This window comes from Lipophrys pholis (genome assembly GCF_963383615.2).
Source record: "Lipophrys pholis genome assembly, chromosome: 1".
NCBI lineage: Eukaryota > Metazoa > Chordata > Actinopteri > Blenniiformes > Blenniidae > Lipophrys > Lipophrys pholis.
The window spans coordinates 51,204,390-51,231,114 of NC_137635.1; the positions used below are offsets into that span (position 1 = coordinate 51,204,390).

At 41.2% G+C, this 26,725-nt stretch overlaps 1 protein-coding gene across 1 annotated transcript in view; it reads left to right on the top strand.

Annotated features, from left to right (window-relative positions):
* Window positions 1–23,636, top strand: part of LOC308110994 (adenylate cyclase type 1-like) — a gene marked incomplete at its 5' end in the record, with an annotated part of 47,778 nt that extends 24,142 nt beyond the window's left edge. Inside the window, 16 exons of the mRNA XM_080465655.1 lie at window positions 5,526–5,653; window positions 6,911–7,069; window positions 8,097–8,238; window positions 10,301–10,456; window positions 13,050–13,247; window positions 15,316–15,413; window positions 15,525–15,609; window positions 16,534–16,623; window positions 16,823–17,085; window positions 18,054–18,180; window positions 19,419–19,535; window positions 19,675–19,821; window positions 19,906–20,004; window positions 20,100–20,214; window positions 20,331–20,455; window positions 21,068–23,636. Coding sequence (XP_080321781.1) covers window positions 5,526–5,653; window positions 6,911–7,069; window positions 8,097–8,238; window positions 10,301–10,456; window positions 13,050–13,247; window positions 15,316–15,413; window positions 15,525–15,609; window positions 16,534–16,623; window positions 16,823–17,085; window positions 18,054–18,180; window positions 19,419–19,535; window positions 19,675–19,821; window positions 19,906–20,004; window positions 20,100–20,214; window positions 20,331–20,455; window positions 21,068–21,493 — 2,475 coding nt within the window. The 3' untranslated portion in view covers window positions 21,494–23,636. The remainder of the gene's footprint in view (window positions 1–5,525; window positions 5,654–6,910; window positions 7,070–8,096; window positions 8,239–10,300; window positions 10,457–13,049; window positions 13,248–15,315; window positions 15,414–15,524; window positions 15,610–16,533; window positions 16,624–16,822; window positions 17,086–18,053; window positions 18,181–19,418; window positions 19,536–19,674; window positions 19,822–19,905; window positions 20,005–20,099; window positions 20,215–20,330; window positions 20,456–21,067) is intronic.
* Between the last annotated feature and the right edge of the window lie 3,089 nt (window positions 23,637–26,725).

The following is a 26,725-nucleotide window of genomic DNA, read 5'->3' on the forward strand; positions in this document are numbered from 1 at the left end:
AAACCCTTTGTGTAACACAAAGAAAGCAAACTTTCATAATATTTGATGACTCATGTGAAGAAAATGAAGACCCGGCTGAGATTTTTTAATTCATATTTTTAGTCGCTAATAATGTATCAGGATGGAAAAACACTTCATTATCACGATTCCCATAATGAGTCTTTTGCACTATTCTCCCTGATTTTGAATAATCTGGGTTTATAGAGCAGTTTTTGTTTGAAAACTGTATTCTCCTAGTCCACACAGAGATAATCCGAAAGATCTCATCATCAGGGTTATTTATGAGATTTAACAAAACTCCCTTCAGCTCCATGGAAAAAAAAAATACTATGAAACTGAAGATACAATCCCAATTATTCGCTATTAGTCAAATATTTGTCACATAAAGATGAAATCATCAGAAGTCATGATTATCAAAAACTTGCAAGTTTTTTTTATGATTGAAATAAAATACACCTAAATACAAACTGTTTTGAAAGATTACATTAACTTGGACTCAGGGTTTTTCTATCGATATACATGACAACAGTAGACAAGAAAACATCTGAATTACTGCAAATATTCCATACATATTCCACACATATACTCCAGCTTTTGATTATATGTGGAATATGTCGTTCATATACCCTAATTAAATGGAGCATGCAATTTTTTTTACCATATTGAATGTTATTATCATTAACTGGTATCACAGAATAATATATCCAGCAGATAAAGGAAAGAAGTACGATGTGATGTGTGTTTCTGTTTCCTAACTTTTGAGTAAACCTGCAGCAAACAAATGTAATTCAAACGTAATTGCAACACAAAACATGAAAAGTGTTTGTTTGTTTGTTTGTGTGAGTGTGTGTATACAAGGATTCTGGTTTTCCCACGCTTACGGGGACTCAGGAAGCCATTTTTACAAAGTGGGGACCCTACCAGGAAAACATTTTTAAAACTGCAATCCTGGTTGCATGAAATAAGTCAAGTCAACTTTATTTACAGAGCACATTTAAAAACAGCCAAGTTTGACCGAAGTGCTTCACAGTTCAGATGGAAAACAAGACATTATCTGTGAGGAAATATACAGAGTAAGACAAACAATGCAATATCAAGGCATCAGCGCTTGACTAGAATTAAAAACCAGAGTACATATAGATACAATTCATTGGAATTTTACCAGAAATGATCAAAAACACAGTGTTTGTGTTCTTGTTACGCGGTACTAACAAGGATTTGCTTTACTTAATAGACACATTTAGGTCAAAACTGTGTCAACTTTGAGGTTTCGTTAAAGAGTTCTTGCCGTGTGTTCTAGTTCTACAGCACTAATGGGGATGTTTATTTATGTTAGGACAAAAGTTATGTTCTCCATGAGGACAATGATTAAAGTTATATAGGTTAAGGTTGCAGGAACTAAATGCAAGTCAGTGGAAAGCATGAAAACAACAAGTGTTTCTATTTGCATAATATGAATGATAGTCAATGCAAAGTCCCCAAAAAATAGGAAAAAGTTTCTTTGTTTAAGTTTATAAACTGTGGAGTTGCCTTAAAGACAAAAAGTGTTGTCCTCTGTAGGAAAAACAATATACATTTGGTGGTAATTGAGGCCCCTTTATCACAACAGCATTTAAAGTAAAAATGCACAATTTTTGTGGCTTCCTTTCAGGAAAATTTAGCATTTACACGGCAACATTTTGAAAACAATCTCCATTTTCACAGAAACAGATGAAGTGCTGTAAACGATCTGAGTGTTTTCAAAAAGTTTGTCTGCATGAAGTGATTGCAAGTCAAAGCAATGTGAAGTGAAGTGAAGTGAAGTGAAGTGAAGTGAAGTAGCTTTAATCACCATGAGGGGGTGTCAAATTTATTCCCTTTATAGTACAGATAATATGCAATCCAGAGGGGGTATATCCTCCGATCCCTTCAGTCAATCAAGACTTTCATATTTATCTACTGTTTGCAAACAAAACTGCTCTTTTTAGTTTGGCGAAGATTTTGCCCAAACTTTTACACAATGAGTGTGCGTTTGCTGGCAGAACACAGTGTATAAAACTTGTACCCAAAACAACGTTATCCACCTCTCCGATTATTTTCATCCAATTCTTTCCCAAAAAAAAAACAACGTTCCCTGTTTCCAGTTCTTATCAAATGTTCTGCATCCTGGTGCCATCCTTAAAAAAACAACAAAAAAAAACTGTCTTGGAACACTGAACATTTGTTATTTGTCATATCTGTTAAATATATCCTCAATAATAGCTTTACTTTACAGATCTCCAACACCCACTCGCTCTAACCCACCAGATTGGGGTGGGTGGTGGAAGTGTTGATATCTTTTCCATTTGTTGTGCAGAAATTAATTCAAATCAATAAAAAAAGCTGCTGGTGACTAAAAGGGGAATAACCACTCATATGCCACGGTGCAGAGGAGTTAGCGGAGACGGGGGAAATATACCGGCACACTCCTAAAGATTTTGCTCAACAGAGGCCGCCTTTGCAATGAATCACTGTCTCTGTATATTGATGGGAAGTCGAAATGAAAGACTCCAACAGGCCAGGATGGATTGGAAATAACAGAATTCTGTCCAATAAATGAAATGACCTGATATAAAATGCATGGAATATAGTGATTTGTGGATTCAGCCGAAGTGGTAACCCTTTATTGGGTAACTGACCGTACCTGGTAACTTGTTTACAACGTTCTCACATGTTTTCAGCTTTATTTATTAAATTTTTTTTACATTATAGGGATCATGCTAAATTGAAAAAGAGCATGAAACAGGAAATCCTTAAATGTCCATCCACATTGTAGGGTTCATTCTTTTTCAGTATGCCAGGACATTATCGCCTGTCATATGAAGGGTTAAGCAGAGGTTATCAGAGGCCACGTTCAGCAAACACACACCTTCCATTGTCCTTTCAGCCCTTCCAAAGATTCAGGAGTGCAAATCCTAATCTTTTCCCATCAGCACAGCCCTGATCTTTGTATTTGTATGAAAGGCAGAGCATAGTGCGTGCTGCCCTCTCCTTTGGGGACTTGTGGGAAATGAGCTTCACCTCCCAGCTGCCTCATCTTTTTCTTCATAATCATTTACTGAATGTTCTCCTTCCCTATGTTCGTGTTTGACTCTCTCTTCCTGCTCATCTGTGCACACTGTGTTGTTTGCCAATTTGCATTCCTGCTGTCATTAAAGGAGGGTGGTGCCGTTTGTAAGGTGTTTGCTAATACAACTGCCTCGTACCCCAGAGGGTGCTTCTCACTTTATCTCCTGACCTTGCTTGAAAAACACATTTCTAGGTAGTTTCTTTGCAAATGAAACTGTAAGTAGGTGTCATACTGTGCTCCTCCTCTGTCCCCTCCCCCGTGCTGATGACCACCCAGATTGCCCACAATGCTTCAGTCACATGACGCCGTTAATCCTGCTTGGGTCTGAATCAGCTCCTAAACCCTCACACTGCAGATTAGCAGAGGAAAAGTACAGAGTGGGAGAGACTCTCTAAGTAACCGGGGCTTTCCCTGCTTCCCGTGGCCTGGGCCATGTCTCACTACAGCACCATCTGTTCCTGCTTCACTTCGCCCAAAGTCACCCTCAAGGAAACTCACCGGCTCCAGCGCTCAAGTTTATATTGTCTGATGATGACGAGACAACTACGGGACGGAGCTTGCAGTTTGTGGCAAAAGAAAGTCATTAGACCCTTGAAGTGAATCGGCTTCGGTGCTCGGAGCCAATGAAAACGCAACTTTTTGAAAACCGGTCCCAAAGTTTTCAGTATTTTTACCATTTCCATGTCAACAAAACATTGCAGTGAATCTTTTCTGAAACAGAAACACAAAAATGATGCAATTTCACTTGAAGGGTAGTCGTGTAAATGATAAGCTTTATCACAGATCTTATATCATAAAATCTGTTTTGTTTTTTTTTAAATGTGGAGCCAAAAACTGGGGTGTATACATTAAGCCTGGTAATTAACCAAAAAGTGGAAGAAAACAGTGGAATTATGGAGATCTTCTCGGTGTAAAAACATTGAGTGTTTTTCCTGAGTAGCCTCTACCCCACAGAGCATTCAGGAAGCTTGACCACAGCAGGTAAACCGACACAGGACGAGCAGCCAACCAGCTCCAGCTATTGTGCTGTACTGAAGCTCACAGAGTAAAAATAGAGCATCCGTCTTGTCTTGTGCCCACCGATGTGCATAATTATGAGTCTTTGTGCTCTTCACATGCATGGCCAGCAATCCCATTACCGCCATGGAAACAATAAAGGGTTATGAGAAGGCCCCCACAGTAACATGGTCTCCCTGGTAAAATGAATGTGTTGCTCATATCCTCTAATAATGGGTTATATTCGTAAGCTGTCTTTTCAAGCTACTGCTTATTGTCCCTAAAGAGTGATAGTGACTCACCTCTTTCCCTAAAGTGAGACGGATCCTTTGATTCAACGCTGCATTGTGGGATACGTTTGAGTGATGGTGCGTGTTCCAATTCTCAAGAGCTTCCCTTAGATAATGATGGGAAAAAAAAACGGGATCATGCAGACGCAGCATTGTAGTTTATGTCTGTTTTATTTGTATGTTGTTGTATTTATCACCTTGTTTGAGGGTTTCTTTGAATTCGTTTAGCTGAAAAGAACGCTGTTTTACCGAGTCAGGTTTATCCTGTCCTTAACTGTGTATAAAGTGTTTGACATGTCTGTCCTCATCACTAGAGTTTATGTAAAGCAGGACCGCCAAACATAACACTTGTGGGTCAAAACCGATTTGGAGAAACTTGCATAATCCAGCAGCGACAGAAGTTTTATTGGACATTTCAGTGTATTTTTAACCAGAAGGTTTCACTAAGATTGGCTTTATGTTGAGATTGTAGTCATTTCCCATAGTGATTGTTTGATTTTTTTGCAAAAAAAAAAAGATAACTGCTCTACACCATGACAAAGAAAAAGATGTAAAGTTTTAATTTAAAGGTTATAATTTAGTCCACTCAAGTTGAAATTGGACAGCATGTGGCCCCTGAACTAAAATAAATAGATATATGTATAGATATAAAGTCACACATAAATGAGGAATTCAGTGGATAAACCTGTGACAGGACTGGGTTTAGGTAACTAGGTGTTGCTAATACTGGTAAAGGAGGGACGATGAACGGTTGGAGGGGGATGGGGATGAATAGGAAGGTGTGTGATGGGGGATGTGGATTTGGATGAATATGGAAGGTCGTATTGATGAAAATGAAGAGGGGGAGGAGTGAGTGGTCAAAGGATGAATGGATGACAAGACGAGGAAAAATTGTAAACACTGAGAATGTCGATGAAAGGATGTTCCGAGGTTGGGAACAGGAGTACAAAGCGATCCCAATGAGCTGTGTTCAGTGTTCAGGGAGTACAAATATCCCATAACTGCTTCTCAAATTTTTGTTGAGGAACATTGCATAATAATAACAGACTTTTTCTTTCTTCTTAAGTACCCAAGTGAAACCTTTTCAATAAAATATGACCTAATGAAGGATTTCTAACATGCCGGCTTTTCTTCCTTCCTCTGTTGAACAGGAGAACCACTGTCGCAGGATTAAGATCCTGGGGGATTGTTACTACTGCGTGTCTGGACTGACCCAGCCGAAGACCGACCACGCTCACTGCTGCGTAGAGATGGGCCTCGACATGATCGACACCATAACGTGAGACTCCAGTCACGTTTTCATTGCATTTTAACAGGATTTCAACAACAGACCTCCACTATGGAGGCTCTAGTTTAGCGAGAAAATCTTTCTTTCATTATTTTTGGAGTGAGTTTGTTCAACCGGCAGAATAAAAAAGTGGAAAAGAATTGACCCCAGTACATTTAATGACTTCACTAAAAGCTGCTAATCAGGATGAGCCCCCCTCCCCGATTAAACAGAAATGCTAAATTTAAGTTTTATCTGTTGTAAGATGGTCTATTTCTGTTTTGTGTGAGCAGCTTTTTGTTCTTCATTCACATCTTGTCACACTGAAGCTTCTTCTCCCACATTTTATTTATTCCTGATTTAGCCTCTTTTCTTCTGCTGCATTTGAACAGGATAGCAGTTGGGGAGCTGCAGAGCTGCTGCTTCTCTCTCTCTCTCTCTCTCTCTCTCTCTCTCTCTCTCTGTTCGGATTCATGATTCACATTTGACCTCTTCAATTAGATACAAATGCTACTTTAAATAGAAACCAATAAATAAATAATGGTAAAAATGCAATTAGATAAAAATGATTCTAATTATGATGTATGAAGGATTATAGTGTTATCGATATGACATTATCAATATGATAATAGCAGTTACAACGAAGGCAGCATTAAAACCAGCATGAATCGAACCATAATAACAAAAACAAAATACGAGAGCAGTCAATAATAATAACGACAATGATGACAGAAACAACAACAATAACAACAGTGACAGTACGAATAACAACAACGACAACAACAGCAGTTCATAATAATAATGACAACGACAACAGCAAAAACAACAATCACGGTAACAACAATGACAACGACAAACACAATGACAATAACAACAACAATGACAATAGCAACAATAATGACAATAACAATGACAACAGCAGCAGTCAATAATAATAATGACAATCACAAGAGCAAAAACAACAATGACAACAATAACAATACCAAATTGAAAAAAATAATGCAAACAGAAAACATATATGTTGTTCTTTATAAACAGTACAATAAAACACCATTCGCTTCACCTATCTGTGAAATTAAGACAAAAATAAGAAAATCACACGACTATAGAAAATGCAAATAATAATATCAGTAATAATAACGACAGTCTTTGTTTCCAAAATGAGTCTGTTTAATATTGTGCATGTTTCCTTTCCATGCTTCCAGCTCATGAAAGCTCTGTCGATCCACTGCAGCCCTCTGTCACTCCCCACATGTCGTGTCGCTGCAGGTCAGTCGCCGAGGCCACAGAAGTCAATCTGAACATGCGTGTGGGTCTGCACACGGGCCGTGTGCTGTGCGGCGTGCTGGGCCTCAGGAAGTGGCAGTACGACGTGTGGTCAAACGATGTGACCCTGGCCAATGTGATGGAGGCTGGAGGCCTGCCTGGGTCAGTGCGGCGCACCCTGACGCTCTACGAACAGTTCCACTCACTGTCAGCTCCAATATCAGGAAGCGCTCTGTCTTTGGAATGTGGTTATATTGCTGTGTGTACATAGTGCAATATAACAAATCACTGACATGTCACTACTTTGATGAAAAAAAGTTCCAATAACTGAAGTCATAATAGAAAGATTTCAAAGTTATGTGAAATACAAAACCAGTTGGAAGGGTTAAATTTGGTAATTACAAATTGTGGGTATAACAATGAAGTACCTGAAGTAGGAAAGCATTACTGTAATGCCATGACCTTAGGCAATATCTGATAACTATCATACGATCATTTGTTACTCTAGTAGACTTGCAGCCTGAGCTGGTGTATTAACTACTGTTCACCCCAAGTAAAAGTAGACCCCGTCCACACGACAATGTTTATAACCAAAACACATCAGTTTTTACATCTTCGTTGAGGCAAAAGTTCCATGTTTACTCGACAGCATTTTGAAAATGATGTAGTTTTCATGTAGAGTGGGTGCTGTCGTTTGTTTTTGTAATGAAACCACACACACACACACACACACACACACACACACACACACACACACACACACACACACACACACACACACACACACACACACACACACACACACACACACACGCAGAGAAGAATGTTCTAAAAACATAAAAAATGACAGAACTATTTACAACGGCTGTGGTGTGCCTGTGCTGTTGCAGCGTTTTAGAAAAATTGCGTTTCCCTCTGTTTCCACGGAGACGGAGTGATTTCCAAAAGTTCCACTTTGGGAGACCTATTTTCCAAAAAATTGCATTTTCAGTGACTCCGAGCCCCGTTGCCATGGAAACAGAACCCCAATCCTGTTGCGCTTGAACACGCTGTCGTCTAAACGGGGCCCTGAAGCCGTTGACGACACACTGTTTGCATGTTGTATTTCTGAGTATTCCCATCAACATTCAACCCTTCAGCCCAGAATTGTTCGAGACGTTTCACGCTTGGCGTCCTCTGCTCTCTCCAGGAAAGTTCACATCACCCGGTCGACTCTCGAGTGCCTGAACGGAGACTACGAGGTGGAGCCCGGAAACGGTCACGAAAGGAACGCCTTCCTCCAAAAACACGAAATCGAAACCTTCTTCATAGTGCCATCTCACCGACGGAAGGTATCCCGCAGCGTCGTCGAAATCGATAGTGTTTAGTTCCACGACTCCGTCTATTCTACCAAGGCCTCAGCTGAACCTTTTAATACCTGAGGCAGAGCACTGTAAACATCAGCAAAGCTCCCGGAGTAAGCTAATCCCTCTTACTGGAGCTCTTTGGTGACTCAGAGCCGGGCGAGGTGGACAGAGCCGGCTCCCCGTTACCTCCGTGCCAGCACGTATAAGGCGAGCGGCCTTGATGTGATCGCGGCATCCGGCCCGGTGTGATGCAGCTCTCACACGTTCGCTGTTGTCGAGCCTGTAATGGATTGGATCGGGGCAATAAAGAGGGAAAGAAAAACAGCCCGTGGCATCTATCATCTCAGATTTGCACAGTCCGACAAACTTGCAGAGATGTGTGTGTGTGTGTGTGTGTGCGTGTGTGTGTGTGTGCGCGCACACACACACACACACACACACACACACACACACACACACACACACACGAACAAGCACGTCTCCAACAGATGTGCCACAAGCAGCTGGAGAGGGAATTTCAGTCTTGTTTCTGAGTTACTCTTTTTTATTTTCCTTCCTTCTTCACTTTTCCTCCTTTTTCTCTCCTTTCCTTCGACTTCCTCCTGCTACAGTTTCTTACCCATGTAGTCCTTTCTTTCTTCATTTGCTTTAATGTTGCTTCCTTTCTTCCTCTCCTCTTGTTTCTTCTCCTTTCCCATCTTTTGCTTTCCTTTCTTTACTTTTTCTTTCATCGTTTCAATTGTCTTTTCTTTCATTTGTTTTCTTTTTCTATCTTTTGTTAATTTTCCTACTTGGTCTTTTCTTACATTTCTTTCCAGTTCTGTCACTTCTTTTCTTCAATTCATTTCCCATTGCTCCCTTTATTCTCCCTTCTTTCCTTTTCCTTTCCTTTGATTTCCAATCTATTCCTCTTTTCTCTTTCTTACCAATCCTGTATTTCCTTTTATTTCTTTTTTCTTTTGTTTACTCTCCCTTTCCTTCCCTCTGTCTTCCTCAATTTCTTCTCAGTTCTTTTATACTCCACTCTTCTTTTTTTACACTTTTTTACACTTTTTGCCCCATCGTTCCTTTTCTCCTCTCCTCTCCTCTTTTCCTCTTCGGCACTTTTAGGTGTGCATATTTTTCTATTATATTGTATTTTTATCTGCTTTTTTTAGTTCCTGCTGTACCACTGAAAATGTCTCCACATGCGAGATAAATAAAGGGATATCTTATCTTATCTTTTTCTTTCCTTTCCTTTCCTTTCCTTTGATTACATTTACTTCCACTTCTGTTTCTTGTCTTAAATTACATTTCCTCTTGTTTACTTTCATTTTATTTCTTTTGATTTCCCTTCCTTTCCTTTCTTCACTTCTTTCCCCTCCACTTTTTTCCTTTTTCTATTGTTCATTATTTCCTTTCCTCTTTTTCTTCCTGTCAGTCCATCCTATTTCCTCTTCATTCGATTTCCATTCTTCTTCATCCTTTCTCCTACTCTCTTTTCTTTCTTTCCTCCTCCTTCCCTCTGCCATTTCTTGTTCTCCGGCCCGCTGCGTTCCTCCTCTCAGTAGGACTTTGCGTCCTGCACACGAAGCCTTGCTGTGTGTGACCTGACTCCTCCTAGGAATCTACGTATTTGAGCTCTACAGTTGTGTGTATTTTACATGTATTTCTCTTTGATAGGGGAGAGACTTTGCTAATCTTCTTCATATTTCTGACGGCACAGAGAAAGATGTGCCCTGACTGCTGTGTTGGAGTCGCTCTAACCTTTGAAACAAGACCAAACTGAAAAAAACTGCCCCAGCTACTGTTTCTTAACCACTTTCTAGTGAAATTCCTAATGATTCTGTGTGTGTGTGTGTGTGTGTGTGTGTGTGTGTGTGTGTGTGTGTGTGTGTGTGTGTGTGTGTGTGTGTGTGTGTGTGTGTGTGTGTGTGCGTGAGCGCGTGTGCACGTGCACGTGCACGCCCTCCAGTGCCTGTGCATGACCTACAAAGCCTTTGCATAAGACATATTATTAAACTGTATCTTGACTTAATCATTGTTCCCGTCTCTTATCTGGTGACAGATATTCCCAGGATTGATTCTTTCGGATATAAAGCCCGCCAAAAAGATGAAGTTCAAAACTGTGTGCTACTTACTCGTGCAGCTTATGCACTGCAGGAAGATGTTCAAGGCTGAGATTCCCTTCTCCAATGTCATGAACTGCGAGGACGGTGATAAGGTATAAACACACTGTCTGTGTTGACGTGTCTGTGTTTGATCGTGTTGTGGTCGACTCGAAGCTTCACTGTCTAGAGTTCATTCCTGTCCAGAGACTTCATTTGTGACTGCTTCATTGTTTCATGATTCAAACCACATCCTGTTTTCTCACATCTTTTAGAATGCTCACACATTCTAGAAATCTCAGGAATTCTATAACACCAACATATATATATTTTTTTTCAAATCTCACACATTCTTCTACGTTGACAGATTTTGGAACTCTGGGACATTCTAGAACCGTCACGCCTTCTAGAAATGTCAAACATTCTCTATCTCTCACGCATTCTAGAATTCACACACATTCCAGAACCAACGCAATCGAGAAGCTGCACATTCTAGAACCGTCACAACTTCTACAATTCTCACACAGTCTAAACTGACACATTCTGTAATTTTAGAAATATCAGAAATTCTAGAACACCTGCAGATCTTTAACTCAGACACACTGGGAATCTTCGCACATATTCTCAAACATTGCAGAACTCACACACATTCTAGAACTGACACATTGTGGAACTTTTCCAGATTTTTTAAACTCCCAACACATCTCGATATCTTACATGTTGTAGAACTCCCACACATTTCTCATTTATTCTTGAGCTCCCACGGATTCTAAAACTCTCACACATTCAAGAACTCTATGCAACTATCACCATTCCGGTACCACTAATATTCACCAGAAGAAGTAAAACAAGAAGAAACGCAGGGGTTTCCAAACACGAGCACTTGCTGGCACAGCGGAGAACTCTTGGGTTTTAAAGATATGTCAAGAGCTTCTTTTCTTGAAATTTAAACACAAGTGACGAAGGTCCCATTTTTTCTTCTTTTTTTTAAATGCAGCTTTTAGTATTCTGGATACATCCATCAAGTCTGCACCTCACACAACATAAATGTCCTCTTATGTCTACATTACCAATAATAACAGTATCCTCACATCATAGAGAGAAAACTGGTGTCTATGAAAGAGAAAAATGGGAAAGAGAGACAGAATATATCATATATAAACTGCCCCTGAATGACAATTTCAGATTCAGGCCACACACACTTGCACTGTGCTATATGACATATACATTCAAGGCACGCAGGGGAGCAATATGAGGGACAAGAGAAGAATGAATAGGGTAGGGGGGGGGGGGGGGGGGTTGCAGTTTTTTTTTTTCCTGTGCACCAGACATGGCTGCAAGATGTGTCCTGTGCTACACGGAGCACAATATGGAGCACAAGGAGAAGTCCACAGGCCAACGAGCTGCCGCCTTATAAATAACCCAAAGCAACGGCGTGAAGATGCACAGAGAAAGAAGGGATGGACACAGGGTCAGGAAAGAGGGAGAATTACTTCATGAAAGAAAACAAAAAAAACGAGGGAAGTGAAGTGAAATCTGATAAAAACATGATAATTACACATTATACGGGGAAAGATAATAATTAGAGAAGGAAACTGATTATCTGCATGAATTTTTGTTATTGCTATAATAGATGAGCAGCGTGTCTTTATTCTTCACTGGCCAACTATTTGCATTAGAGTTAACTAGTTATTCTGCACGAGTAGATGGACAATAACAACAATGGCGGCCTCCGTAGTGTCATGACTTCCAGTCCATAGTCTCCTGGGACTTGGGAGTTTGAGAGTTGAGATTCACCCGGAATACCAAGCTAACATCGTCGTCCTTGTGGCCTGGCATGTTAACCACATTGTTCTCAGCACTTCTGCCATTTTCCACGTAAATGGAGAACATTTTTAGGACGTTGCTGTGTCAACATGAAATTATTTTCTGAAACAAACAACAACAACAAAAAAAACGCAAAAATTTGGCCTTTTCACTTTGATACGTCGTCGTGTAAACGGGGCCTGAGTTTCAGCATCTCGAATTAGGTGAAATAATGAATGAATGGAGGATATCATTGTCTAAACAGGAAGCAGGCGCAAACATGGTTGGGAAACAGGCGCAGGAACAGCGAAGAAGGTTAAAATGGAAGAAGCTGCACACATCTCATCGCAACACTCTGGCGATTCTGGCTCACCCTTTGCCCCCTTCACTGCACCGAGCCACCCACACACACACACACACACACGCACACACGCACACACACACACACACACACACACACACACACACACACACACACACACACACACACACACACACACACACACACACACACGCGCACACACAGACATGCACACACACACACACACACACACGCACACGCACACAACACTCTGGCTTTGCTCCAATACACAATGTTTTGCAAGGCTGCTCACTTTGGCTGCTGCAGACACTCAGACACAGCGGGGCGCGTTCGGTAATGAAGTTAAGTGTGAAGGCGACGTCCTCATCTGAAAGTATAATCATCCGCCTGTGTTTGTTGTTGACTTGTATTCACCCTTGTTCCTAATATCATAATACTCCAGTCGCACAGAGAATACAGGGCGCTGTACTGCAGCCTGTTTATCAAGAATGTTGTTATTCAAAGCGCTGTGTTTTCAAATATTTCTCATTCTTTCTTTTCTGTTTTTTATTTTTTATTTTTTTTTGTACATGCATCACTAGCGGAGGGCCATGCGGACGGCTCCGCAGAAAATGAGAAACCGAAACAACGCAAACCAGGCTAACTTGATCCAGAGCAGCCCCAGGACGCGGGTCAACCGATACATCGGTCGACTGATCGAGGCCCGACAGACCGAGTCGGACACGGCGGACCTCAACTTCCTCACACTCATGTATAAGTGTTCAGACCGCGAGCAGAGGGTGAGGGACCGGAGACTCGGCGGGAGAATATTGTGTCTGCACAGTTAGTGTGCGTTCCGGTCAGACGTCGGAACATGGAGGGATCTTTGCGAGAAATAAAAGGCCGTCTTCCAGATTATCACTCGATAATGAGTTGGATAACAGTGTGAAGCACTTATCCTTGCAAAAGCTTTTTTTTTTTTTTTTTTAGCCAGCTCTTTCACAAGAACACATTAAACACCATATATGAGTCATTGAGTGCATTTACATGCTCACTAAAAATCTGATCATTGCCCGTTAAGCGATTATTGTTTAAACAAACAAACACTTTATCTGCAATGCGCTTTTTTTTTTTATTATTATCCTCATATACCTGTTATTCTGATTTCTTTCCTTCTTTTACATCTGCACAAACAATGTTCCAGAAAACGGAAGTGACAGTGTCACAATGTGAGCTAGAAGGTAGGTGTAAACAAACATGAGGTGCAGCTGCGAAATACCAAGGTAGACCTTCTTCAGCAGTGAAGAATGAGACAAATATTAGGTTCAGTGATGCTAAATCAGTAACTTACATTATTTCCCACCTGATTACAGCTCATGATAAGATCATAGCTTCCATTAGCTCCCACTGAGCTACAGCTAATGATAAGACTGTCATTTCCATTACCTCCCACGTCTGAACGGCTAACGCTACAGTAGGTCCCACATTAAGACGGCTGACGCTAAGACTGTGTTTTCCAATAGCTTTCGTCTTAAGGCAGCTAATGCTAAGACTGTAACTTCCATTAGCGGCTACATTAAGACAGCTCACATGAACACTGTAACTTCCATTAGGAGAGCTAACGCTAACACTAAAGGCATCGCCATGTTCAGCAAGATGAGGCCATTAGTTTGAGGATGTTTGAGTTTTTACATCAGTACATACGTGCAAATTTACCGTTATTTCTGGGCTATAAGCCGCTGCTTTTTTCACAGGCTTGAACCCAGTCATTAAACAATGACTCGGCTAATTTATGGATTTTTTTTACAGGTTAACGAGCTTCATGCCCCCAATACATGGGTGATGCGTTCAGGTGCATCACGTAACTCCAAGCTTTATTTCTTTTAATGTCTTTTTTTAATTTAATTTGGTGGGTGCAGCTGCAAATGACGGCTGGACGGCTCGCTGCCTAAAACCATGATTCAGATAGTAGACCATAATGGCAAACCCTGCAAACGGAGTAGTTGAGTAGGTGCTAGTGTAAAAGTGCCACTAGAGGGTATCCAGGGAGCGCTTTAAAGTTGGAAAACCTAGTATAATGGAATATATATGGAAGGCAAGTGAAGAGCACAAAGCCATTCGTCTTAAGTGGGTTGGATTAAGCATCAGCCTGCAACCTTTGTCTACATAGGTTGACCGTCTCGAATGAAGATGTATGAGATTTAATAAGACAAATAACTTCTTGTTTTGCCACTCCAGTCAATGGAATTCTACTCCATGCTACACCTTTTGATAAACTGGATTTATACTCGCAACAAATGGCAGCGATAACTGAGCAGTTTACAATACTCAAAGTATATTTAATTGTTGTATACCAAAGTTTTAAGAGGTAAAACAAAGTATATTTGAAAATGTAAACATAGTTTAAGCTCAAAAAAGGCTTTTTTGTTTGTTTTGGGGTTTTATTTTACAATGTTTCGGGGACACAAACTGTCAAACTACTGTATGCACCTGAAATATACTTAATCCTTTGATGATAAAGGAGACAGTCCACCTTGATGTGGCGGATTTCACCGGGATTCACTCCCGACGATTCACTGGGATTGTTGCATCACTTCCTGTTGTATTCCTATTGGTCGTTCTCATCTTTGACCTGCAGCAGCAGTCACATTGCGCGGTATACAGGGAAGACAAGGTCTTCGTTACAACTTGTGTCTCTGAACCTCTCAAACTGTATGACATAAGACGATTACGCCACGATTGCCCATCTTTGGTCTGTGATACTAAAAAATGTCTCATTCTAGTTTTCTTGGACCAATTTTGCACTTTGAACCAATGTTGAAGTGACAGTATTGACGCCGACTGGCCTTCCTCTCTGGTTCCGCACAGTACCACCAGGTTCCTGATGAGTACTTCACCAGTGCGGTGGTGCTCTCGCTGATCCTCGCTGCCTTGTTTGGCCTTGTGTATCTTCTCATCATACCACAGTACGTACGACGAACGCTCCTCTCCCTTCATTCTCTCTCTCCTGTCGTCGGCTCGTTTTCTATGCTCTCCAGCTAACCCCGCCGCTTCTTCCTGTTTCTCCTCCCTCTCAGGGGCACAGTGGTTCTAGTCCTTCTTGTCTTCTGCATCTGTTTCCTGGTAGCTTGTATCATGTATCTGCACATCACTAGAATACAGGTAAGTACAAGAACTCTCCCTCCTGTTTTCTCTTCACAAAGTTAAGGTTTGCTTATTGTCTTTTTAGATCAGATTAGCTGTTGTCAATCAGTTTTTGCTGACATTGTGACATTTTGAAGCTTTTCTGTATCAGTTTAACCACACGTGGTCTATTTTTAAACCACTCTGATTAAAACAAGCTCGATAGACTTTTAATTTTCAGTCCTTCACTCACCTAGTTTCCTCACACTGATGGATTTCACTCACTTTCCATGTTTATAGACTTGGGAGTGAAAGGTTGCAAATGTATTACTGTGATTAAGTCTAATTTTTGGGGTATTTTTATGACAGTCTACATCATGTAATTTACATCACTATTTATCAAATCATGAGCAACTTAAGTATCTGTATGTTTGCAGCTACTAAGTCGATTCTTTAAAAGAGAAAATAATACCTACTCCTTTATATCTAAATTTCTATACTATTTTCTTCTGATATTTGTGATTGAAACTTGAAGTAGACATATGTTGTTGTGTGTGAATGCTAAAATATGTTTTTTTCTAATACAGTTTGAATAAAAGCTTCTAATTAAGGTTTAATTGTAACGGCTGAAAAAAGCAAAACCAAAGATGTTTAAAAAGATGTTTAGCTTTAAACAACTTCCATAGACACAGTATGTGCTTACCACTGAAGACACTGGTATATGTGTTTGTTTCAGTCGTTAGTTTTAAAGATAAAAAAAAGCGTTATATCTTTGTTTATTGTGGGTAAATAATCTAGAATGATCCGCTGGATCAGACAAAACTACAATCTAGATTTCAAAAGAGCTTTTTTTACATTTCAGTGAGTCTATACATTACATCTTGTTTTTCAGATCAGGATGTGACATACCGATTATTTGTTGTCATCTGCCTCATCATTTCTGTTGATGTTTTGGTGTCTCAGTGTTTTCCCGGGTGCCTGACCATTCAGATCCGCACGGCTCTCTGCATTCTCATCGTGCTATTAATCTACGCTGTGGCTCAGGCCTGTGTGGTAAGTCAAAGTATAAACACAAAAGATTTCATCCAGGACAAAAATCCCAACTTTATCTGACCCGGATGAGAAGGAAAAAAGTTTTAGAACCAGTGTATTTGTTTGTTTTGTTCTATGCTTTCGTATCGGAGTGCAATTAGACATTAAACTGAATAACTAGGTTAGTTTATATAAATGTATGTTTCTGTTTGCCTTTGAGGTGGGCTGCATGCCCTGGTTGTTTGGAGGTCCCGACACCAACAGCTCCATCCTCATCATCGATGTGGACAGCGGTGCTAACCACACCATGGCCGAGCTGCCCTGTGACGGCGCCCGCTACGCCTTCCTGTGCTGCGTGGTGGGCACGCTCACCCTAGCGCTTTTCCTACGTGTCTCCTGGCTGCCAAAGATGGCGTTGATGCTCCTCCTCGGGGTGCTTTACATCACCGTGTTGGAGCTGAGCGGCTTCCGCAAGACCGCAGGGTGGGCTGCACACGAAACCGTGCAACTTACACGTCCGTCGCTTTTTGACACTGACTGATGTGACTTCAGTTTACATCCACATTATAGAGTATCTTCCCCCCCACTAACATCCAGATTATAGAGTGTCTTGCCCCCACTAACTTCCAGATTATCGAGCATCTTTCTCCCACTAACATTCAGATTATAGAGCATCTTTCTCCCACTAACATTCAGATTATAGAGCATCTTCACCCCACTAACTAACTTCCAGATTATCAAGCATCTTCCTCCCACTTACATTCAGATTATATAGCATCTTTCTCCACCAACAGCCAGATTATAGAGCACCTGACCCCACTAACATCCAGATTATAGAGGCCCCCTCCCACTAACGTTCACATTATAGAGTATCTTTCTCCCACTAACATCCAGAATAGAGCATCTTCTTCCCACTCAGTGATGTCATTTCAGCTCACATCCAAATAACTGAATAACTCATGTAACTATTAATACCATTAGTAAATAATGCCAGCGTAGCAATACACTCACTGTGTGTGTGTGTGTGTGTGTGTGTGTGTGTGTGTGTGTGTGTGTGTGTGTGTGTGTGTGTGTGTGTGTGTGTGTGTGTGTGTGTGTGTGTGTGTGTGTGTGTGTGTGTCTGTGTGTGTGTCTTTCATTGCCCAGCCTTTGAAGCATCACACACATGCTTATTAATCCCAAATCAGCAGACTGTGAGGGTCCGATGTGGGGGCGGGACCAGAGTCTTGAGGTTCCGCCCACCATAGCAGACCCCTCCCACCAGAGTTCTGCAACTCTAAAAAAATAAATGAATTAAAAACAGCTTCCATGCTTCCCTTTAAATCCCTTTAAAACTTCTCCTGACTGAAACCTCTCCCGAACACAGTGGGGGGTCCGTCCGGCCCTCCTCTGTGTGCATTGCCCTGTGTGGTCCGGTGTGGCGCTGACTCGTGTTCTGGTCTCCTTCACAGTGGGGGGTCCTTCCACATCCGGGGTTACGAGCCCCTCCTGTCCCTACTGCTATTCGTCAGTGCTTTGGCCCTCCACTCCAGGCAGCTCGACCTCAAACTCCGCCTGGATTTCCTGTGGGCTGTGCAGGTCTGTGTGTTTCCACTCACCATTCTCCTCCACGATTCTCAGATCACCACTTTTTACTTGTTTTACCTTTTTTTGTTTACTCAAACCTGAGTAAACATTGCATTCATATAAATAATGAAACAGTTCATTATTACTGAAATGTAAATATTACTTTAAAAAAACATTTCTAAATTACAACAATCAGTATTTGCAACATGTTACTTTCATGTCTGAGTACACTATGGTAAATAGTCATGAATTGTGCTCAATCACAGATGAAAGTATTGTTATCAAAAAGTACTCAGCTAAAAGTACTCTTCTCAAACTTCCAACACATTCACTTGAAACATTTTATTTTCAGAAATTTCTCAAATAAGTTAAATACTTTTTTGAGGAAGTAACTCGTATGTACGTACTAAGTTTCAGTAACTTGTATGAGTATAGTCATGTACTGTAAAAAATACCAATAAAGTAGCATAACATACTGCCTAGTTAGAGCAGTGTATTTTTAATGTCTTACTTCCATATATAAATACAGTTAAACACACATTGATAAGACACATCAATTGCAAGACTTTTACTAATAACTACTTACTTTTTATTTTCAAAGCCTAATAAAGTAACTTTATTACACTTATAATTGGAGTATTTTGGTTTTGGTTAGTTTTATCTTCACTTTTTGATGCACAACACTGGTTTATGTGTTTTGTAAAGGTGAAGATGTGGTTTTTCTGGTGAAGGTTATGTCACTTAAAGTTATGGTAGTTAGAGAATCTGATCAGACTGACTGACAGATGGACTCAATAACTGGATGATGCACACATATCAGACCAACTGTTGATCAGCAGTGTCTTCAATTTTTGTTCTAAGAGTAAAACTTTCAACAAAACTGCAGGAATCCTGTTCGTCCAGATTCGATATGTATAAACTGTCTGGTTATGTGAGGAGGTTATGTATTTATAGGCCGCCATCTGTCTGTTCCTCACCAAAACAAGGATAAGAAGCTTGTTTTGGCTTTGTGTCAACTGGCACTGAGTGTCCTACATAGTGGGAGAGAAGTGTTGAAGCTGAATTTTAAACCATTTAACCCTTTAACTAGCTGCGTTAGTCATGCTGATATACCCGAGCCTGCCCATCCAACTGCGAGGCTCAGCAGCAGCGCGTGGCGTTAGCCTCGGAAGGCTTCTCGCTGCCCCCGCGTGGCGGGAACCCGGGGGAAGCAGCTGACGTTTGGCTGTGCTCTTGTTTGCTGCCGCCAGGCGGAAGAGGAGAGAGACGGCATGGAGAAGGTGAAGCTGGACAACCGGAGGATCCTCTTCAACCTTCTGCCTGCACACGTGGCTCAGCACTTCCTAATGTCGAACCCCAGGAACATGGTGAGCCACGCTAATACACAGGCATGCAGACAGACACACAAACAGGTAGATGGCCCACAAACAAAACGGCTATGAGGAGAAATGAAAGGACTCGTTTTTTTTCTTACTCATCCGGTCCTCTTTCTTTGATTCCCATTAGGATTTATACTATCAGTCCTACGCACAAGTCGGAGTCCTCTTCGCCTCAATCCCAAACTTTAATGATTTCTATATCGAGCTGGACGGCAACAACATGGGGGTGGAGTGTCTGAGACTGCTGAATGAGATTATCGCAGATTTTGATGAGGTATTTTCTCCTCGAGATGCGCTTTCTCCTCAGTTCGTTTGCATTGTGTGTTGTTTGGTTTTGACTTGAACGTGTGTTTGGCAGCTCATGGATAAAGAGTGCTACAAAGACATCGAGAAGATCAAAACTATTGGCAGCACCTACATGGCCGCTGTAGGTCTCGTCCCCACCATCGGTACCAAGGTATCAATCAATCAAATATTTGGATTTCTATTGTGGTTATGATTGGGACTTTCATGCAAAGGCTGATATTTTTTGGGTAAACTTCCCCTTTGTAGGCCAAAAAATCAGTTTACGACCACCTGAGCACGATCGCAGACTACGCCATTGAGATGTTTGACGTTCTGGACGAAATCAACTATCAGTCGTACAATGAGTTTGTCCTCAGAGTGGGTGAGTCTGCACCTGGAACCATAAATCATCCGACTGCCGCTTTGTTTAAACCGAGATGCTCAGAGATGCTCAGAACCTGCACTCCTGACTCAGCTTGGGTTTATGTGGCTGTACAGGGATCAATGTGGGCCCAGTGGTCGCCGGAGTGATCGGAGCACGCCGGCCTCAGTATGACATCTGGGGCAACACGGTCAATGTGGCCAGTCGGATGGACAGCACCGGAGTACCCGGGAAAATACAGGTAGGAGGAGTTTAGGCGCCAGCTGAGGAAACGTCTCTCTCACCTCAATAACAGCAGCTAGTGATTTGAAAGTATTGATACCCAATGTGCCTCGTTGAGGATTGATATTTGTGTTGAAAGATCGATTTTGGGACAGTATTTATTGAAATTCAATACACAATCATGGCAGACAACAAATGACAATATTTACACTTCAAGCGTTTTTTTTTTTTAAACTCATTTCTTGGCGGTGCTATTGCTTTTAGCACCCCAACCATCCAACCCACTCGGTGCCGTCAATGTTTCATGTCTTCGAAAATGTAAATGGTGTAATAAAAAAAACCCACGGTGATCTGTAAGTTGTAAAGCACATGGTGAACTGAGGCGGAATATTGTTAGAATTTAAATTTCAGGTTTGACGTGTTGTAAAACAATACTTCATTAAATATGAAGTTGTTGATATATTGATACTTTGTTGCATCAAAAAGTCATATGTAGATTATAATGCTTTTGTACTCGAGATCAAATCGTGTCTTTGTGGCCCTTGAAGTAAAATCAGTTTGACACCCCTGCTTCAGAGCATCATCCCGTGAGTTCTGCTGACCGTTCCACGCTTCTGCCTTGTTGATCCAGGTGACCGAGGATGTTTACCGGCTCCTGAACATGAACTACGACCTCGTCTCCCGCGGCAACGTCAGCGTGAAGGGCAAAGGTGAGATGCTGACCTACTTCCTGGAGGGGAAGGTGCAGGGCGTGGGCACGGCCACCACCTCCTCGGTGATGCGCTCGGTCAGCCTGGCGCGCCGGATCCACTCCTGCGGCAAGACGAGCGTCCCCACCAACCTGGGCAGCATGTCGTCGGCCGCCAGCCTGACCGCCGCGCACACTGGCATGGGCAGCAACGTCCAGATGAACGCCGCCAGCAGCGGCAACAGCCAAGCAATATGTCTGCCCTCGCCACGTGTGCCGGCGGTGGGCGAGGAGGACGAGGACTTGGAGGTGACGGAGATCCGGATCGAGGCGGCAGCGGCGGCGGCGGTGGCGGACGTAGCGGTGTAAGCAGGACTCCGGTTTTAAAATCCTCAGCGGAGGGGTGGAGACGTCTGTCCAGGTATTTTTATTTAGTTATGTTCTAATTCATCTTGAACAAGCGACTCAACCCAGGAAATGCTCCTCCCGGATGTGATGAGAAGCGACGACACAGACAATCACACTTGCTTTTAGGGATTTTGACCTGCTTGCCACTCTTTGGATGTAGAGTGAAGAGACAAATACCCCGATCGCCCTTGAACACCTCCACAACTCTTGATTCCAGGTGTTCCTGGGTTCCGTCAGATCCAGGTATAACGTGCGTCTTTATTCCTTATCGCGGCACATACTCCATGTACGAGGAGACGTGTGCACCCACATCCAGAAAAAAGACTCTTGCTCTTTGCTTTTGCACTGTCTTTCTGATTCTGCCAAGGATACATTGCATTATTTACTGTGGGAAGTTGTGTTATTTTTCTTTATTCTTTTTTTTTCTTTTTTTTTTGGGGTGTAGCATGCATGTGTGTACCTGTGAGTGTGTGTGTATACATGTGTGATCAACTCTGAATTGTAACAAAACAGCACAAAATCTTTCTTTTTTTTTTTTTTTTTATACTCGAAAGCTCACTGTATGAAATATGCTTTTTATTATACTATCGTAACAGTAATAGTGCATGACATTTTTTTTTAAGAGTTGACAGCCATAGTAATGACGCTCCCTTTGAAAGAAAACCAAAGTACTGAGCTTTTTCCACAGATCCTCAGTTTTACTGCCTCAACAGGAGGTAACACTAATACTATCAAAAACGTCTTTTTCAGCCACTTCTAGGCAAAAAAAAGGTGTCTGGAATAACAAATTTCCCTCTATTACACTTGTTTAAGGCAATGTGAAGCATTGAATACTCACAAATGGGGTTAGTTTGACGGTGCGGAGGCAATGGAGGGGACGGAAAAGAGTCGGCCATTGCGCTGGGTCTGATATGAGCCGTCAGAGTCAATGCCAAAAGTGTAAGAGTCACGATTGCACAAAGCCGTACGTCTCTGCAGGATATGGTGCAAACATACGGTATGTGTATCCATGTACATGTGCTTCGGACGGCCATTCACCCACAGCGTTAAGCACACGCATTCTAATAAGCACACAGCTTCCACAAATGCACGCCCTTCTTTTAGCCGCCATGTTGGATTGCACCCATGACCACAGGAACTCTGTGAGCGTAACATAAAAAAGATGGGAAATGTGTGTTCAGTCGCTCATTTCTTCATTGTAATGATGCTTCTTGACAACACATCTAATACAGTTAGAAAATCTCTTTATTTATATGTTGCACGGCGACACATTTGTACTGGACATGTTTTTGTGTGATGAGCAGCAGATCCGGATTATAGAGCATCTTCCTCAAATTTGGATTACATGTAGATTGTGGAGCATCTGTGTCCCACTAATTGATGTATGTTTAACTATAATCTACATTGCAGAGCATCTTCATCTTGAAAATGTATGTAATTTAAAACTATAATCCAGATTATAGATTATCTTCATCCCACTAACTTCTGCAAACCACAGTCCACATACTCAGCCCTACTGCTCATCCCACAAATGCCTGCTCTTTACAAATGTGGCACCATTTAAGGGAGAATTATCCACGTTTTTTTCAAAAAGACAAGAAGCTTCGTTCCATCAAAGAAATAATCCAACAAACACAGATTTCCTCTGTTTTTATGCCATGTTAGCATATACGTTTTACATCTTCTGATGTTCAAGCTCCACTTTGAGTTTTCTTTTGATGAATATAAGCTTAACCGCATCCCACACACAGAGTCGACGATCATAACCACCGCGTAGGACTTTCACTCGATCTGCAAAAGTGTAAATACGTCATGTCTCCAATGTTTTGCCTTACTCAATAAGCTTACAGTGATTGCAACCTGCCTTTTTAGATATATTGACTTTGATATGCAGATCATACTTTTTTTGTAAATAGCCAAATGCTGTAAACTATGTTGTATCTTGTACAGTGTAAAGTTGGGTTATTGACTATTTTGTAATAAAGACAATATTGGTGCATAAAATTATCCCATCTTAGTTGTTAGAAAGGTTTCTACCTTTTCCAGGTATGAAACATTTATTAAAAGAACACAGATGAACATGGAATTGAAATACATTATTTACTAAACACCCTAGTGCGTGGAATTCTTTTTTAAAAAAAGGCAAATAAATAACTTTCTCGTGGAAAATCTGGGGCAGACAGAGAAATCTAGCTATTGGCCACAAGGGGGTACAGAGAGCCATTTCCACATTTTACGTTACCCATATTTCTGTTTTATGTTTAACTGAGTGATAAGAAATCTACTTTTAATTTGTGGTCATGTAAAACAGGCTGGTGTGACCATACTAGCTAACATAACCAGTTTAGTTTGTATTCTCTTACAGAAATATAATGTAACACACAGACAGGTTTTTATTGTTCAAAAACATTCAGAATTCCATTGAGTATTCTTCATTCTAATTGTGTGAAAACCTCCTTGCACAAGAAAAGTGAACGAACTTGAGGCGAAGCGGGTCCTCATCCAATATGGCGACCATGTTAATATGTCAGCTCCATTCGGTAGCGGCACTCAATTAAGTGCTTATATATGTACGTATGTATGTATATATGGTTTCCTTTCTGCCCTGTGACACAGAGTTTTGGGCTCAGTCTCGCTTCAATGGTGTAAAAGTGTGAACTTACCCTTTACACAGCTCAACATTGGAAGTATGTTCATCCTTGACCTGAAAAACAGCTCATTCAATCCAATTTAGTTTAGTTTTTTTTTAGGATTTAATCCAGCGCACATGAAAGATATCTTTCTCCCAGAAACTCTTTCTCAGCATCAAACCGGCCCGAACAGCAAACAACAACATCCTCCCCGGAGTCACCGGGGCTGAGAACAGGTCAAAAAGTAGATCAATGAAATCCATCGGATCAATAAGACATGGAAAAGAAAACAAGAAAACAAAAGGGGAGAAGAAGTCCAAGCTTACAGCTGTTGTTTCCTGGAATATAATTAACTGAGCCGTAACTTCAGGAAACTAGAGTCGCGTGGAATTTTATTTCCAAGAAATATAAATTTTTCATGCACTTTACACATAAATGCAAAAGTTACCTGATAACTGGAATTACTTTAATGTTCCGTTACACAGTCTCCTTTAGAAAAGACATGCCAAGGATTTTCTTTTATTATAATTATTATTATTATTATTATTATTATTATTATTATTATTATTATTATTATTATTATATACAAATCAAATTGAATTAAGTGGGAAAATGTAAAAATCAAAATCTGAAATAAACCTGAAATCAACACAATGTGCATTAAGTGAAGAACAAAATTAAAATAAATGAATAAAAAAACACAATATTTGATTAAAAAAATCATTCAAATAATGAAAAGATTTGAAAAAAAATGAGTGAATATCAATATGAAAAGAGAAAAAAGATTGAGCAAACAGCAAATAAGTGAAGAAAATAATGTTAAAAACGTATTTAAATTATTAACAAAGTCGACTGATCAAAGTACAATATTGAAATAAATTTAAAAGAAAAACATTTTTTTAAAGCTGCCATAAATCCTAAGAGCTTGATTTTCTCAAGCAGCGTGTTTTGAAGTCGAAGGTCAGCAAGTTAAAGTCTGAACAAAGAGAAATCTGAGACTTAAAGCCCATTAAATGTTTTATCTATCTCAAATGGAAAAGTTTGCTTGTTTTAACTACTGTTGAACATGTTTGGGAAAGAGTGCAGCGATCAGGAGGAATCATCAGTAATCATGCACAGCTGGTCTCAATGATCGGCTGATGAAACAGCAAACAAGAGGAGAACTGCAGGAATCAGAAGGGAATCATCAGGACGTCTCGGTCAAATGGACGTGCAAAGGCAGTATGTGAGTGTGAATCCTCTTTTCGTGAGTCTTTACAGATGATGCATGTTTGGATTAGTCGTGTTTTTTAACTAAATGAATGCGAATGATGGAAAAGAAGCTGCATCTGGAGCCCATCCAGGAAGAACCGGAGGATGAGACTGAAAGAAGCAGGAGAGGAGCGGAGGAGGATAAGGAGGAGGAGGAGGAGGAGGAGGAGGAGCAGCAGGAAGCGCAGGGGACCTTTCCAAGCGAGGAGGTGCTGGATGAAGATGAGAGTCAGGACGACGACGTCCCACTGGGAGTGCGGAGGCCTGGCCGGCGGTCCCGTTCCCTCAGTAAAGACGGTTCCAGTGAGATGGAACCCTCCGGCGGTCAGAACGCAGATGGGCGAGAGGTTCCTGTGTCGGATCCGACCGAAAGTGCCGAGGACGCAGAGGAGGACGCTGCGGCGCCTGTACAGCGGTCCGCATCGGGACAGAGGAGGAGATATAGAACTACCAAGAGAGTCCAGGTAAAAGGAGCGGGTCACACGCCGACGGCGTCGTCAAGTGAAAACGTGAAACCTTCCTCGTGTTCTAGGTGTCGGTTTTACACGACAACTTTTTGAGAAAAGGCTCCCAAGGTGGAACTTTTAGAAAGCACGCAGGCCACGTTTACATGTGACGCTGACTCTGATTGGCTATCATGGCTTCACGCTTCTTGTTACACTGCCCCCTACAGGATTGGCATGCTCATAGTAGCTTTGAATCAGCAGTATATGCGGGTCCGTGTAAATGAAGATTTTTATTTGTAACCAATCAGGTGTAAATGAAGATTTTATGGGGGGGGGGGGGGTATGCAGAGGGGGACATCTCAGTTTTTGTAAAAACCTGGGTATGTGCAAACGTGACCTGACTCTGTGGAAAAATGCTAAAAATGTCAAACACTATCGACTCTGTATCCGTGGAAACGAGAGGAAAGTGCAACGTTTCTGAAATGCTGCTACTGCACATGTGCAGTTCTTCCACTCATGCTCTGTAGATAGACAATAACAACAATGTTTGCCTCGAGAGTGTCATGATGACTCCCAGTCCATATCCCATATAAACTTGGCGGGTTTTTAAAGTTGTGAATTCACCTGCAACAGCAATCCATCTTCGTTGTCTGTCCATAGGAATGTCGTTGTACTCACTGTTAATGTTTAGAGCCTATTGTTGGACATCATTTTCAAAATTTTAAAGAAATGATATGTAGAATTTTTCTCGCTTGGATGTTTTTAATTGAAAATATTGGCAGTTTTTCCACAATTCTACGGTCTTTCATTATAAAGAATTTTAAAGCTCTAAATCTGACCGACGGATCTTTTCATGTCAGTGTTTA